This window comes from Pavona decussata, unplaced genomic scaffold (assembly GCF_977016875.1).
Source record: "Pavona decussata unplaced genomic scaffold, jaPavDecu1.1 SCAFFOLD_61, whole genome shotgun sequence".
NCBI lineage: Eukaryota > Metazoa > Cnidaria > Anthozoa > Scleractinia > Agariciidae > Pavona > Pavona decussata.
This window is the reverse complement of record NW_028145482.1, coordinates 1,208,109-1,225,000: the sequence shown is the minus strand read 5'-3', so window position 1 is coordinate 1,225,000 and position 16,892 is coordinate 1,208,109. Positions and strand designations below refer to the sequence as shown.

At 39.7% G+C, this 16,892-nt stretch overlaps 2 protein-coding genes across 2 annotated transcripts in view; both read left to right on the top strand.

Moving 5' to 3' along the window:
* The window catches only part of LOC146478983 (TNF receptor-associated factor 2-like), a 255,231-nt gene that overhangs the window by 124,653 nt on the left and 113,686 nt on the right, over nt 1-16,892 (top strand). The window lies entirely within an intron of this gene.
* Nucleotides 3,285-7,270, top strand: LOC146478993 (carnitine O-acetyltransferase-like). The gene is made up of 5 exons (XM_085111108.1): nt 3,285-3,410; nt 4,424-4,559; nt 5,049-5,111; nt 6,237-6,374; nt 7,049-7,270. Exons 1-5 carry the CDS (start codon nt 3,361-3,363, stop codon nt 7,268-7,270), a joined length of 609 nt encoding a protein of 202 aa, XP_084967234.1. The 5' UTR covers nt 3,285-3,360.

Genomic DNA, 16,892 nt, shown 5'->3' with positions numbered 1-16,892 from the left:
AACTGAATGTCTGATGCAAGGGACCGTCGTTTTGTGTTCAGTAGTACAAGGGACACAGACACCTTTGTGACCGCGCTGACCTGATCACTAGTTTTGTCAATTTTGAAAAACGTCCACCTCAACCCGAAATCAAAAGTACGCGTCGAATACATCTAGAAATCCGCTTCAATCTTCCCAGTGTTTTATTGGATTTTCAATCTTTTACTAGAAACCTGTTTCTGAGTATGCTTTTGCTCATCCTATGGTATTATTTTATCATATTTGATTGAAAGCAGTATGGATTGCGTCTCCAACAGAACATGAAAAGAAGAGGTGGGAAACGTGAAGAAGCCGGGCGGAAGAAATCGCCTGCGTTGACCAATATAACGAGAGAAATCAATCAAAAACACTGGAGAACAAATCTCCATTATATATATTTGGAAAATCGCATTTTCGCAACCTGGCGAAAGCTTCGTCCGGAGGGAATTCGAATCTTCGTAAACGATTCGAACTTCGCGTCATAGCTGCTTGGTTTGGAGCTCAGACGATAACAAGCTTCGGTACACAGTCGATTATCTCCTCGACAAGGAAAACCTCTATTAGAACCTTGTTTTCTACGGGCCGAGCAAGCGTTCTTGTAATGACATGGGTTTAGTTCCTAAATTTAGATAACGGAGAAGTTGTAGAAACGAAATTATAATAAGCGCAAAATATATGATTGAAAGCAGAAATAAAGCTTACCGGTAGTTTCGCTACAAAGTCGTTTCGCTACACTGCAGTTCAGGCGATTCGCTAATATTTGAACTCAATTTGCTTCTTATGCAAACACTGTGAAACGTAGAAACAGCTAAGATCATTTTTCACACGACCGGAGTAAACAATTAAATGATTCTTCGACTTCAGAGGTATTCGTTGACGTTTGGCTTTCCCTGGACAAGTCCATCAGTAAATTTTCCATGGTAGCAAGAAAATGAGTGTTCTAATATGACATTATATAGGTCTATAATCACTATAATAATTTTGACTGGCAAACACTTCGACTCGGCAAGGTCTGTTTAGATTTTTCAAAGATTGCGCTTCTCAGCGCGAGACTTGTGGATAAAGTGTGATATGCAAATCAGCTAAGAAATGGTATCTAATGCGCATGTGCACCAGGTGACTGTGTCCCTTTAATTTCCGTTGTCAAATCTTTGCTAAAGGGTCCGTCATGCATACATGTTTAAGATGGGGGTTTTCCCTTTCCCAGCATGCGTTTAGAGACGTTTAGAAACACCAAAACAGTGGCGTAGCTACCTGTACGCACGTGCGTACCTTGGTGCGTACCTGAAAATTTCGAAAATAAAATAAAATGAATAAAAAGCAAATAAATAAAACATAATAATTTGATAGAAAACGCAATTTTAATCAATTCAAGTCACTTATTTCAGCTTGTGTCTTTGAATAATTTTTATAAAGCAACGGAGTGTGCTTTTTCACACCCGAATGTCGGTTTCCACAGAGAAGCGTGGTTAAAATTAAAATATCAGGAAATCTTCAAGACCTGACGGAAAATGGTGTGGAAGACGTCTATAACTGCTGATGCATATGTCCGTTGATGAATTCAAATGAGAAGTGACTAGGTGGCGCCATAAGGGGCTGTTGGTTGAAGATGGCATTCCCGAGACCTTGGCCGGTGAAAACGCTGGACTTTTTTATCCCAGAACTGTACCCTGGAATTGCTGTAGCAGTCTTTCAAGACGCTTCTCGCATAGGCTGCGTCTATGTGTGCTGCAGGGCGGAGTTTAAGCGGCATGAAGAGGCTTAAGACGCCACTTCGGAGTGCTATATCTGATGCGAGGTTACTTTATCCTCGCTATCCGTAATCCATATTCACAATCAAAAGGTAATAGACATAAATGAGTTTATTTCTGTCTTTGCTGGAAGGAAAGACAGACGATGTTTGTAACGGTAAACCGTTATATCCCTTATGCCTTTAGGAAAGCTTAAGTATCTACAGTTATATTAATTTACAGTGCCAAGGGGTTTTTTGCCCTTGCCTGTTGGCGATGTAGATCTAGTCATGTACGCTTTGATTGTTTATTCGTATATTTATACTGAGTAAGCGTGTACTTAATGGTGCTCAAAAACAATGATCTGGAAAATATTTCTTAAGATATATATAATGAATGCTCCTCTTCTTCTTACATTGTAAAGTGCTGTAAGTATTGTACGTTTTAGGCTTTAAAAAATGATGTGGCCCACAGTGGCAAAAAGTGCTAGTGCCGCTAGCTTGTTTGCTTAATGAATGAAGGAATCAAACCACTTCAGTGAAACCAACGAAGCAGCAAGTAATTTTACGACGTAGTTGCCATTTCATATCACGCTTATACTCACAGCATAACCTCACCATCCTGACGATAAAGAAAATTTAATCATGGAATCATGACATGTGAAAAAAAAATTGAGGAGCGGTGGAGGGGGATTTGGAAAATTGTGCGTACCTCTGGAATAATTCATAATTAAGGCGCTGCAGAGCAAATTTATGCATGAAAATATTACGTTCCAAATGTGGAAGTGTGGAAATATGGAAAGGAATACTTCAGTTGCCAACTGTGGAAGTGTGGAAATATGGAAATATGTCTCGAATACTTAAGTTACCAACTGTGGAAGTGTGGAAATGTAGAAATATGTCTTGAATACTTAAGTTACAACTGTGGAAGTGTGGAAATGTGGAAATGTGAAAATGTGGAAATATGTCTTGAATCCTTAAGTTACCAACTGTGGAAGTGTGGAAATGTGGAAATGTGGAAATATGCCTTGAATACTTAAGTTACCAACTGTGGAAGTGTGGAAATGTGGAAATGTGGAAATATGTCTTGAATTGATTCGCAAAGACTGATCTCTTTGTATTTAGTTGGTTGGGAAAGAGTTACTTTTCCCGTCGAACATGGTGTAACGGTCCTAGATCTATTATGATATATCGGCCCATTAATGCCATTTTGTAGACGGTATAGCTTCACGAAAGAGGGGACCCCTCTTGCTCCCGGAAATTAATAAATAAAAATTTTTCAAAGTAATGATTACAGTAAAGTGCTGTGGTTACTTTCGGTTGTTCAAGTCTTGTACAAGGTGTCAATTCTTGAAAGAGATAGAGCTGGAATCCAACTATTTTCAGTTCTTCCAGAAAACCTCTGAAAAACAGTTCCTTACCAATGTCAGTTATTAGCCAATAGAAACCCTAGTAAGCCTTGAACACGTCCTTCAGTTTTACCGCATATTTAAGTTTTCAGTGTAGTCGTTTGATACCTTTCTATTTTTTTTTTACCCAGAATGATTAGTGACACAGACCTACGGTGTTTTGTCTATGAAGGGTATGAAAAAACTTTTATCAAACAATAAAAGATGAGCCCAGACGCTTGGATACAAATGGCATTTCAACTGACATTTTACAGGTATTGTCAGGTCATCTATTTCCTGGAGGCCCGATAGCCAGGCGACGCGCCAGGCAGGGGCTGTTTCTTGTTAAGGCCCATTTTACAGTTGTGTGCTTAGTGACCTTGCCTTTGGCTGGAAACGAGACTGCCGGTGACTTTGTTTTGATACAAACATCACACTTATCATGTGTAAATGCAAACTAGTTAGCATAAGAGCAGCACGATCTACATATGAAAAGCAGTGAAGTTTACATCAAAATAACGTAACCCCAACCCTCGCTTCCAATCCAAGACCAAGTTACTAAGCACACAACTGTAAATTGGGTTATTGAAGCCACAGCCTAAAATGTTGACATGACCTTGTACTTTGCTGTTTTGTGTTTGTTTTAATTCTTGACTTGGGGCTTGCGAGTGTGTTTCACAAACTTTAAGTATGCACTTCTGAGTGAATCAAACTTCAACTGGTTTTTTAAAACAGCTTTACAAAGCCTCAATCAGACATGGAACGTACAGCAAAGTACACCACACCTTGTGAAAATTCTAAATGGCCGTTTTTATTTAATCAAGAACCCTGTTAAGACGTTGCTTTTAGAAACTCAAAGACTAATTTGATAACCGACAGTATAAATGCATAAAAGGAGGATGGCAGGCGTGTGATCAAACTTCGGGCCATAGGTTAATCAAATGCACACAATGACCCCGGTAGTTTTCCTTACTATGAGAGCTTAGATCCAAGGCAAAAGCATGACAATTTCTCCTTAGATGATATGCTAGTGCACGCCAGTGGGAAGCATTTTACTAAGTTTATCAAACGGTTTGTTGGTAATTACTTTTTTATACTCCGTTGTATGTAGGAAGACACAATACAGGGTGAAGTTTCTTGTTTGATGAAACAACTCCGCAGAATTGTACAGACCGTGTAGCCTCGCACCGACCTTCCGATCGAGTCTGACGCGCTAACCACTAACTGCACCCTGTGAATCGCGCCTCACACTGATTTTATCACGTTCTGTTTCATTCTCTGACAACAGACTTCAAAATCACAATCCTCCTACTGATGAGACTGGTTCCACTCGGGAGTTTCTCCTCGGAAGAACGGACACCTTTCGCTCTGCCTCCATTGCTTCTTCTGAATTTGTCAAAGCCATGGTGTCGGCCAAGAAAACTGTGAGTTTCAATAGTTTCTGAGGTTCGTTTTTGCACTGATGTATCACATGCAAGAGTTAAAGATTGGAAAATCTTATATTTCCATTTTAATTAGACTTAAATTAGGTCGATTTTTTATCCTTTGGTCTTAAGACCATGGCCTCAAACTATTCAAAGAGCCGAATCTCGCTGAGGGGAACGGCTAAAATGTCTAAGCGGCGTCAAAGGGGGAATAAACGAGGCCGATTATTAATGTGTCATTGCAGATGGTCATACAATCTAATTCGCAGGACCGACGTTGCCATGTACAAATTACAGGCTTGCCTAAATTATTAAGTGGTTTGACACGTGTCAGCGTGCATCATTTTTCAAAATTAACCAAACCATAGCAATGAACAAACAAACATCAACTAAAAGAGAGAGAGAGAGAGAGAGAAAAAATGTGGTGCAAACGGAATTTTTTTTAGGGCGGACTGACAGGATCGTTCAAAACTTCTGTTGTATTTTCAGAATGCCGAGAAGCTGGACTTGATGAAGAAAGCTATAGCAGCACACAAAAAATACACCCAGGAGGTAACTGACGACTGTGATTTCTGATCAAAATCTGTTTGCTATCTGCGTTTGGCCGATATATCCTGCTTTATATATATTGCAGCAGCGGATTAAAACTTTGTTATTCCAGTGTGCACATTTTCCACGCCGGCACCTGTTGCTTTTGTTTGTTTGTTTGGTTTTTCAGTTTTTGTTTTGTTTTGTATTTTTTTTGTAATTCGCGTTTTTTGCTTCTATTTTAAAGAAGTGTCATTGTCACGGGAATTTTGTCGGAAAAAATGTGTGAAGAAGTACCTTTCCTATTTTTTCCTCGCTACTGGTTTTGTTAGTCTTTGTAATTTAAAAGTAGTTAAGGAAGCTCATGCCAAATAAAATCAATTCCAGTTTCTGTGTACTAGTAAAGTAATTGTCAACAAGATTGCACCATTATTTTAACGTTTCCCCCGATACAATGAATATTGGTTGGATGTTCTGGTTTTTCAAATTGACAACAAAAATTAGGTGACGTGGCCCCTGTAAGTTCTACCTTCCGCAGTAATTGCGTATATGATTTATTTCGGCTATGATTGGCCTGTTGGTAAAGCTTAAAGCGAAGCTTAAGGTTTATGGCAGTCTGGAGAAAACCGCACATTACGCAGCTGTAATGATTTCAAAATTCAGGGTTGCCACAGAAGGTCTGCGTCACACGACTGAATATTCTTGATGTCTATGTCGGTGCTACGGGTGATAAAAACTAGGTTTATTTTACTCACAAAGTGACAGGTTTTTGGGTGGGTAGATCGAAACTTGATGACAGTCTTGTATAGTTACATGTACACTAGTACCCCGAAAAAGCAAACGGTGACAAAAGTAACATGACTTTCAGACGAAATTAGGTGCAAACCACCTTACGGCACACAGTTTAAACAGAAAATCTTAGTCAGACAAGGTTTCAGAACGTTTGAGTCAATGTCTGAGCTTAAAGTCGGTTAATCGAAGCAACGGGTGTAAAAACGATGTTTAAACATTTTATCGGCTTAAACTTGGTCTGGAAAACGGCTTCACTGAACCCGGTCTAAATGTCATTGAAATAACCGGCCTTCGAAGTTTAAACTTTGATTGCATTGTAAATTGACGTTGTTGCTACTGTTGCTCTTATATTCCCAGGCGGTGAATGACCAGGCGTTTGACAGACATTTGTTAGGAATGAAGTTAGCAGCCTTAGAGTCTCGTATGAACCTTCACGAGCTTTTCATGGAAAGCTCGTATCAGTACGCCTTACACTATAAACTATCAACGAGCCAGGTGAGCACACCAGCCGTCCTAGGTTGAGCCTTGTTGCCTAATAGCCTACGATCGCGCAAATTTAAGAACGGCCCTCGTTTACTGTCACGCTGGTTTCGGGTTTTCCTCGGTCATGGTTTAACTGCTGTATAACTAAAATAAATGTCTGGCATAAAGTTTTCTCAAAACAGCAGAAAGCCATTTTACCTGCAAAATGTTCACTGTCAGAAATTTGATTTCAAGTTTTAAAGGTAAAACGTTCAGAACCTTATAAAACAAATTGGGCTAGTGTGCACCAAGAGCTATCACGTTTGGAAAATACCTCCCATGCCCAGAAACGCTCACTCCAATGTTTGCATTCGAATGTTGTCTGCCCCTGGTGAGTGAAATACTTTACTCTCCTTAGTCAGTTTTGGATTGTCTTGGGACAGGATCTTTCTCATGCCTTGGAAGAGGCACAAAGACTGATCGCGAGAAAAATCCGTAGGCCTCCACTGGTGAAGTTTTCCGATTGCGTGCTGAAGGTATTGAAATATTCCAAGAGACGGAAATATTCTAAGATGGTCGAAGGATGCCCGGCAAATCGATGGAGAGTTTTAGGGAAACCGGATTTAACAGTTTCTTTGTCTGTTCTATCTATATAGTTCGAAGATCATTGTATCGTCCGGTTAATATTGTTCCTCGTTCTTCTTCAGGTTTCTTCAAACCACGAGCTGTTCGTGTCGTTTGGTCCCGCAGTCCCTGATGGTTACGGAGTCTGTTATAATCCTCAGAAGAACAAAATCATTCTTGGTGTGTCCACCGTAAACAGCAACCCCGAGACCAATCCCGGCCACTTTGCAGCCTATCTACAGAGAAGCTTGGATGAAATGCGGCTCTTGGCTACAACTGCTAATTTAACTCCAATGGCAGTTTAAAACGGCGAAATGATACTGTTTGGCAATCATCTCAAGTTTACTGACACTTGCCAATTAACAACTCGGGTCACTTGCTGCATGTGTAATTAGGATTGACTTACTGCGAACCTTTAACATAACATAACATAACATAACATAACATAACATAACATAACATAACATAACATAACATAACATAACATAACATAACATAACACGACATAACATGACATGACATGACATAACATAACATAACATAACATAACATAACATAACATAACATAACATAACATAACATAACATAACATAACATATACTAAGTAACAACATACACTTTATTTTAATAACGTTAAAACGTGTCTTGTCGTTCTAGCTATAGTAAGCTAATTGGGGACACATGGTGTACTTAGGAACAAAATAGAAACATACTGGATCTGGGAGCGGCCTAAACTTGTGATTTTTCTTGTGCTCTAAACTGAAGTCTGAAGAGAGGGACAGATCAACCAACGTTAGACAACTTTAACTAATTCAAATTCAATCTGTGACTTACCAATTTGTCCTGTCCCACTGACTCAAGACAGACAGACAGACAGACAGACACCTTTAGTTAGTTATAAAGCTCAGGGTAGTCCCTACAGGAGCTCCTGTAGTGGCATACACGACGTTCAGTAAAATCATCCGAAACCAACGAAATAATACGTTTGAGCACCAGTGAAGCCACGGAAGAGACCATATCAGGAAAACAGTGCAAAGATTCATAATTCCCATTCACTGGCATTTTTCCTTAGTTTCAGAAATTCAGGAGTATACTCGATGCTGTACTCCACTGACTGATTCTCGAAGTCGGCAAATAGCTGGCTAATATTGATTGATAAATAAAATATTTGCTAGCAAATAGAATTTTTATGGCTTCTCTCTTTGACCGAAGTTTATTGAGATAGTCAGGGGGACTGGGTCTGGGGGAGGTGGCAATGGCCATTATGTCCACCCCCTCCTAGGTTTTACGCAAATCACTTGAATAGTCAAGCCATGTGCTTGCCATTCGTTTTTATTACTCGACGTGAGAAGCTGCTTTTGTTGTCCAGTAAACAGAGCTCAGGCAAGAACAGAATTTATGGGTTTGGTTTGGGCGGAGAGAGAAAGACATAAATTAAAAGTGCAGTTCAGTAAGCATCGAAACATGTTTTCTATTAGATTTCGTCACATGCTTTGTATTCGAATCAGGGATGACGTTCTTCATCGTGTTTGGCACGAGCCTTGATTTAGAATACGAACGCACGCGAGTGGGAAGCGGAAAAATGCTTTCTAATCAGTTTCAACGTGTTTGCCACGCGACTTAATAAACAACCGAACCAAATAAAGCGGGTAAATAAGTCTGAACAATTGAAACAATTTGTAAGGTTTCCATTTTTGCGTCTTTCGATCTGCAAAAGAGAAGTAGAAGATTTGTAATGCTCTTGGCCGTGATGACACTTTCGCATCTGAAACAGAAAAGGAAAGATCGATTCGATTCAAACAAAGCCCACGCCACGGCTTTTGTCCATCAGGGATGCATCGGCCCGTTTGGTTTCTCAAATCAATAAAATTTATTCAGCATAATGACGATTCGGTTTGATGTTTATTCTGCTTGGCTTTGTGGCAGTTCCCTATTTTTTTTAAATAGTTGAGTGAACGGTCAGCGGTGAAAAACATGCAGCGAGATTGTTGTATTTACTCGGTGACACAGGCATCAAGTCAGACATGTAAAATCCGAGTACTTCTCAGCCAGTCAAACCTAAAACCTTGCGATTACCAGTTCGGATGCTCTATACCACTGAGTATATAGGAGACTCGTATCGTGGGAGCTAGAGTATATGCCATTATACCAATATACACTGTATTTAGCTATTCTTGATAGAAATGCTGAGAAAAAATCAACTATTTTAAGATCCTCAGGGTCCTCTTCTTCCTTCAGTAGAAAAAATTCAGTGCGATGCTGCGATGCATAGTAGTAAAGTCGGACTTTTTTTTTCAAATTTATGTTCATAAAGAAGGTAGCAAAGATTAGCACAGATAGATTTCGGTTTCATTGTTGTTAGTAATCTGAAGGACTGATCATGTAACGTTAGGACGTTAGTGTGCGTTCGGTATACGTGCGAGGAAGGGGATGGGGGACTGCTGGGTGATTTTACGGGCGAAGGTGACCTTACACTTTCAGCAAGAGTCAGTCTAAGAAAAAATATATATGTCATATTCCTTTTCTTTTCTTTTTTCATCCAGATCTTTATCATACCTCTCAAAATGCACACACTATTCACACAAACTAAGTGGCAAAAGTCCATACCCCCTTTTTTAAGACCAAACTGGCAATACATAGCCACTAGCCCAGGCTACGCTAGAGTTAAACTATAGAGTTAGGTTGGGAAGGAAATATTGGTACAACTTATTGTCTCCAGTAAATCCTTACCAGCCTATCCCAATGGTAAGACGTTTCAGGGGATCCTAGTAAACTCTATTAAGCTTTTACCGAGTTACATCATGTTATCCGTTCACTACATTGGAATTTTGGGTAGAAGGTCGTAGAAGCGGGGACCGGTACAGTGGGAAGTTGACGTTTACAGCCACAGAGGCGTAGGTGGAAGCATGATAAAATATATTTACACATGGCCATTATGAGCAATCGTTTGAAATCCATTGTCGTCATTGAATTGTCGTCATAATGAACTCTACAAATGGTCGTGCGGGGCTCGCGCGCCATCTTTCAAGTGAAAATAGCTGAGTGCTTTTAACGACCAGCATGCCTACCGTGAATATACATTCACTGAGGATAATTCGAGTTATATATTCCATGAGGAGCTTTTCTCGACCTCGCTCGATATACTCAGTACTCATTATTCGAAGTTAACTAGTCTGGGATTATTCCTTACATAATTGATAACCTCCGTGAATCTGTAGTTAGTGATCGCTAGTCTGTCTCACTATTACATGTTCATTATTTCCAACATCTGAGCGGCCTATTCCTTGACATCCTGCATGAATTTTTTGTTGGTCTATTATTTCCCATTCTGTATCCTTTCTGATCCATCTTGACAGCCGGAGAAATGTCTCTTTTAACCTTTTTTACTGTAAATGTGCACGGATCTTCAGGAGCCAAACATGGGAACTTTACGCTTGAAAAAATCTTTCTGTTCAAGTTCTTTGATGTATTAATTGCTGTATTCATTGATGCCGCAACCAGGCGTGGATGGGTTCATTTGTCTCGTTTACTATGTCACTGATTCCCCTAGCCACGCACTACCATGCACAACAAATAGTTTCTTTAAAAAGACTTCTTGTTGGTAAAACTTGCTCAACTTGGGAACAGCATTCACAATTCCTCTGGTATCCCCCAGCTGTTTATGTCTGAAAGGCATAAAAAACAACTCGATACAATACGTAATTAAGACTGAGGAATATTCAGCCAGTGTCAGGGTTGGCTGCTTTTAAAATACAAAAAGAACTGAGCAAGTCTAGTGTTCAATAGTTGGCTTCACTGATCTTGGAGCGGCCCAAAATTGTGATTTTTCTTGTGCTCTAAATAAGCCTACAGAGAGGGACAGACCAAGTAATGGTAACGTTAGACAACTTTAACTGATTCAAATTCAATCTGCGGCTTACCCATTTGTCCAACCTCTTGTACTGGCATATGGTCAATACGACGTCCCGTAAAAATCCTCCGAACCCAGCGAAATATTAAGTTTGAGCACCAGTGAAGCCACAGAAGACACCAAAACAGGAAAACAGTGTAAAGAATCGCAATTTTCACTGGCATTTTTCCTTAGTTTAGAACTTCAGGAGTACAGTATACTCGATGCTGTACTCCACTGATTGATTCTCTGACGGTCGGCCGAAATAGCTGGCTAATATTGATGGATAAAATGCTTCACTAAGCACCGAAACATGCTTTTTATTAGATTTCGCCACTTCCGTTGAAATTTTTGATATTGTGGTTCTGTATTGTTTGGCACGAGCCATGTTTGACAATATTAGACCTGACAATAGGAAATACTGACGGGTGGCTCGCGCCAAAATTTAACAACCCAAACAAAAACTCCAACTGAGACCTCTATCATTCGACGGCCATGTTGGGTTCTCAGGGGAACAAAAACTGCTTTGTTGAGTTCGCGCGGCAAGCAGTCGGTCAAAGGCGAATTCAGTGCGAGGCTTGCCGTGTAAAAACAAAGCTTTTTATCCTCCTGAGACTCAACATGTACATGGTTGCTGTGTGATCACAGGGTGATTGGAAGACGGCGAATTTAGCGATTTGAATAGCCTGCGTGACAGGCGCGAGAAAGGGGAAGGGAGACATGGCATGACACAACATAACATAACATAACATAACATAACATAACATAACATAACATAACATAACATAACATAACATAACATAACATAACATAACATAACATAACATAACATAACATAACATAACATAACATAACATAACATAACATAACATAACAAAACATAACATAACATACTACGTAACAACATAACAACATACACTTTATTAACGTGTCTTGTCGTTCTAGCTATAGTAAGCTAATTGGGGACACATATAGGTGTACTTGGGAACAAAATAGAAACATACTGGCAGCGGGCCTCTTTGTTTATTAAAAAGCATGTTTATTGCACAATAGTTTGCTTCACTGATCTGGGAGCGGCCTAAAATTGTGATTTTTCTTGTGCTCTAAACTGAAGTCTGAAGAGAGGGACAGACCAACCAACGTTAGACAACTTTACCTAATTCACTGAAATTCAATCTGCGACTTACCAATTTGTCCCACTGACTCAAGACAGACAGACAGACAGACCACCTTTAGTTATAAAGCTCAGGGTAATCCCTACAGGAGCTCCTGTCGGTGCATATCATCAATGCAACGTTCAGTAAAATCATCCGAAACCAACGAAATAATACGTTTGAGCACCAGTGAAGCCACGGAAGAGACCAAATCAGAAAAACAGTGCAAAGATTCATAATTCCCATTCACTGGCATTTTTCCTTAGTTTCAGAAATTCAGGAGTATACTCGATGCTGTACTCCACTGACTGATTCTCGAAGTCGGCAAATAGCTGGCTAATATTGATTGATAAATTAAAAGTGCACGTTCAGTAAGCATCGAAACATGTTTTCTATTTAATTAGATTTCGTCACATGCTTTGTATTCAAATTATTGATGACGTTCAGTTTATCGTGTTTGGCACAAGCCTTGATTTAGTACGAACAAAAGACTGAGGTCACCCATGAACGCGCGCTAGTGGGAAGCGGAAAAATGCTTTCTAATCAGTTTCAATGTGTTTGCCAAGCGCCTTATTAAACAACCGAACCAAATAAAGCGGGTAAATAAGTCTGAACAATTGAAACAATTTGTTAGGTTTCCATTTTTGCGTCTTTCGATCTGTGAAGTCGCTGTGAGAGAGAAGTTGAAGATTTGTAACGCTCTAAGCAGTGAGGACACTTTCTTCTCTAAAGCAGGAAAAAAAAAGATCGATTTGATTCAAGCAAAGCCCACGCCACGGCTTTTGCCCATTAGGGATGCATCGTTTGGTTTCTCAAATCAATAAAATTTATCCAGCGTAATGACAATTTGGTTTGATGTTTATTCTGCGTGGCTATGTGACAGTTCCCGAATTTTCTTTCTTTAAATAGTTGAGAGAACAGTCAACGGTGAAAAACACAACGAGATTGTCGTATTTAGTCGGTGACACAGGCATCAAGTCAGAGATAGGAAATCCCAGTGCTTCTATCAGTCGAACCTAAGACCTTCCGATTACCAATTCGAATGCTCTACCACTGAGTATATAGGAGACTCGTGGGAGCAATATACACAATATCTAAATATTCTTGATAAAAATGCTGAGAAAAAAATCAACTCTTTCAAGATCCTCAGGGTCCTCTTCTCCCTTGCATACTAGTTAAGTCGAAATTTTTTTTAAATTTATGTTCACAAAGAAGGTAGCAAAGATCAGTACAGATAGATTTCGGTTTCATTGTTGTTAGTAATCTGAAGGATTAACGTTCGGACGTTAGTGTGCGTTCGGTATACGTGCGAGGGAGGGGAGGGGGGACTGGTGGGTGATTTTACGGGCGAAGGCAGCAAAAGTCAGTCTAAGAAAAAAAAATGTCACTTTCCTTTTCTTTTCCCTTTTCATCGAGGTCTTTATCGTACCTCTCAAAATGCACACACTATCCACACAAATCAAGTGGCAAAAGTCCATACCCACTTTTTAAAGACCAAACGGGCAATACATACCCATCAGTACAGGCTACGCCAGAGTTAAACTATAGATTTAGGTTAGGAACTGAAGGGAATATTGGTACAACTAATTGTCTCATAATTTTTTACCAACCTATCTCAATGGAAGACGATTCAGGAGATCCTTGTAAACTCTAGCAAGCTTTCACCGAGTTACGTCATGTTATCCGTTTACTACTTGGAATTAATTTAGCCGTTAATTTACGGCTAAATCGAGGGTCTGATATATATATATATGGAACAAATTTAGCCGTTAATTTACGGCTAAATCGAGGGTCTGATATATTATATGGAACAAATTTAGCCGTTAATTTACGGCTAAATCGAGGGTCTGATATATTATATGGAACAAATTTAGCCGTTGATTTACGGCTAAATCGAGGGTCTGATATATTATATGGAACAAATTTAGCCGTTGATTTACGCATTAATCGAGGGTCTGATATATTATATGGAACAAATTTAGCCGTTAATTTACGTCTAAATCGAGGGTCTGATATATTATATGGAACAAATTTAGCCGTTAATTAACGGCTAAATTGAGGGTCTGATAGTGATATTGAACAAATTTAGCCGGCTAAATTGGGGTTTTTATATATTATACTAACTGACTAAGTTTATGGCTATTTTTTTTTTTATATTTGTAGAATGCGTTTGTTGCAAAATTCGCGGTTGCCTAAACTCCGGAATTTTAGGTAGAAGGTCGTAGAAGCGGGGACCGATACAGTGGGAGGCTGAAGTTTACAATCTCTAAGCACAACCACCACAGAGGCGTAGGTGAAAGCATGATAAAATATATTTACATGCGGTTATTATGAAAATCGTTTAAAATCGATTGTCGTCATTGAAGTCCCTGAACTCGGCGAATGGTCGCGTGGCGCTCGTGCGCCATCTTTCAAGTGAAAATAGCTCGTAGCGCTTTTAATGCATAGCATGCCTACCGTGTGAGGATAATTCGAGTAATGGGCCTGACTATTACATTGTAGTTATATATTCCATGAGGAGCTTTTCTCAACCTCGCTCGATATACTCAGTACTCATTATTCGAAGTTAAAGAGTCTGGAATCATTCCTTATATTATTGGTAAGCTCTGAATCTGTAGTTAGCGAACGCGAGTCTGTCCACTGCATGTTCATTATTTCCAACATTTGAGCGGCCTATTCCTTGACATCCTGCATGGATTTTATGTTGGTCTATTATTTCCCATTCTTTATCGTTTCTGATCTATCTTGACAGAGAAACGTCTCTTTTAACCCTTTTTTACTGTAAACGTGCACGGACCTTCAGGGGACAAAAATTTCTTAATTCTTTAACATACTAACGCAGTAATGCTACAGTTTCAGGCCCGTAGCAGGGGGAGGGGTAGGGGGGCTTGCCCCCCCCCCGGAATTTTTGAAAGTTAAAAAGCAAAGTGCCAAAAAATGATAATTAAAACAAATTAATGTGCACTGATCAATCAGTCATGAACTCTGATGCTGCAAGTGCCTTTTCACAACCCTCAATAATTTGTTTACTACCTGCTAACAGTTTGTTTTCATATACAACAGCAACAAAGGCACTCCTACCTTGTGAATCGGATCGAAATCAACCAATCTCAAACCGTGAAAGCTGTTGAAATAATTTACTTGTTTTTTAAGACATCCGCTCATTGATCGCAATATGAATGCTCTTAGCTTATAACAATTTAGTGTTCGCGCGTTGTCGAAAACCACACAAACATGTCTTCTCAAGAGCAAAATTTTCCTGCAGTCATTCTCACTCCCCGATTCCAAATTCAAAAAAAGAAACGAAAAATTGTCATCGTTTGTTTACGTCCTCCTTCAAACGTGAAATTAGGAAATTTCACGCGATAGTTCGCGTAAAAAAAACAGCAAAGAAATGTACCAAAAAGTGTGATGCAGGTGCAAAGTTATTGATTTGCCTACTAAATCTACTGCTTTTTTGATGTTCTTGTTGCATCCTAACTCCCTAATCTGTCTGTTTTTTGGTCGACGGGCCGGGGAGAGGGGGGGGGGGGAGAGTAGTGTTTTGTTTAACCATTTTGCTCGCCCCCCACCCCCCCCCCCCCCCCCCAGTTGTTTCAGCCTTGCTACGGGCCTTAGTTCACTACTTTTCAATTGAGGAACTATGGGAACTTTACGCTTGAAGAAATCCTTCTGTTTAAGGGTGTTTGATGTATTAATTACTGTATTCATCGATGCCGCAACCTGGGGTGGGCGGGTTCATTTGTCTCGTTTAGAAGTGTCACTGATTCCTTCGCCATGGACAAAAGCGCATTACCACGCACAACAAATAGTTTGTTTACAAATAGACTTCTTGGTGGTGAAACTTGCTAAACTTGGGAACAGCATTCACAATTCCTCTGGTATCCCCCGGTTGATTGTGTCTGAAAAGCATAAAATGCTGTCAGTAAAAAGCCACTGTTAATACAACTCGATACAATACAGATTTTACTGCCTCCCACACAGTCGTTTTTGGGAGGCAATACGAGTCCCATAAAAACGACTGTGTGGGAGGCTATACTCCATAATTAAAAAGCAAACTTCAGCCAGTGTCAGGGTTGGATGCTTTTAAAATACGAAAAAACTAAACAAGTATAGTGTACAACAGTTGGCTTCACTGATCTGGGAGCGGCCTAAAATTGTGATTTTTCCGTTGTGCTCTAAACTGAAGCCTGTAGATAGAAAAAGCCCAACTTTAATTGATTTAAATTCAATCCGCGGCTTACCCATTTGTCCGACTTCTTGTACTGGCATATGGTCAATACGATGTTCAGTAAAAATCCTCCAAATCCAGCGAAATAATAAGTTTGAGCACCAGTAAAGCCTCAGAAGACACCAAATCAGGAAAAAAGTGCAAAGAATCGCAATTCCCACTGGCATTTTTCCTTAGTTTGGAAATTCAGGAGTATCGGCTCGATGCTGTACTCCACTGACTGATTCTCTGACGGTCGACAAATAGCTCAATGGCTGATACTGATTGATAAAAGTGCTTCAGTAAGCACCGAAATGTTCATGCTTTCTATTAGATTTCGTCACATGCTTTGTATTTGAATCATTTATAGTGTTTAACACGAGCCTTGTTTGGCAATAGGAACAAAACGTTGACCGTTTGGAAACACTCCCACACCTATTGTGTTTGGCACGCGCCGCCAATTAGAAAACCAAATCAAATGAAATCCTTCATTTCCCCTGCAAATGAGTATGCCCATTTCAAACAATCTGCCAGGTTTATTCTTTCTTAAGAGTGTTCTATATTTGCGTGCTTTGATTCGTGAAAGAGACATGAAAGATTTGAAATGCTCGTGGCACTGACGGTACTTTCGCCTCTAAAGCGGAAAAAGAAACATGAATTAATTACCCAAGCAT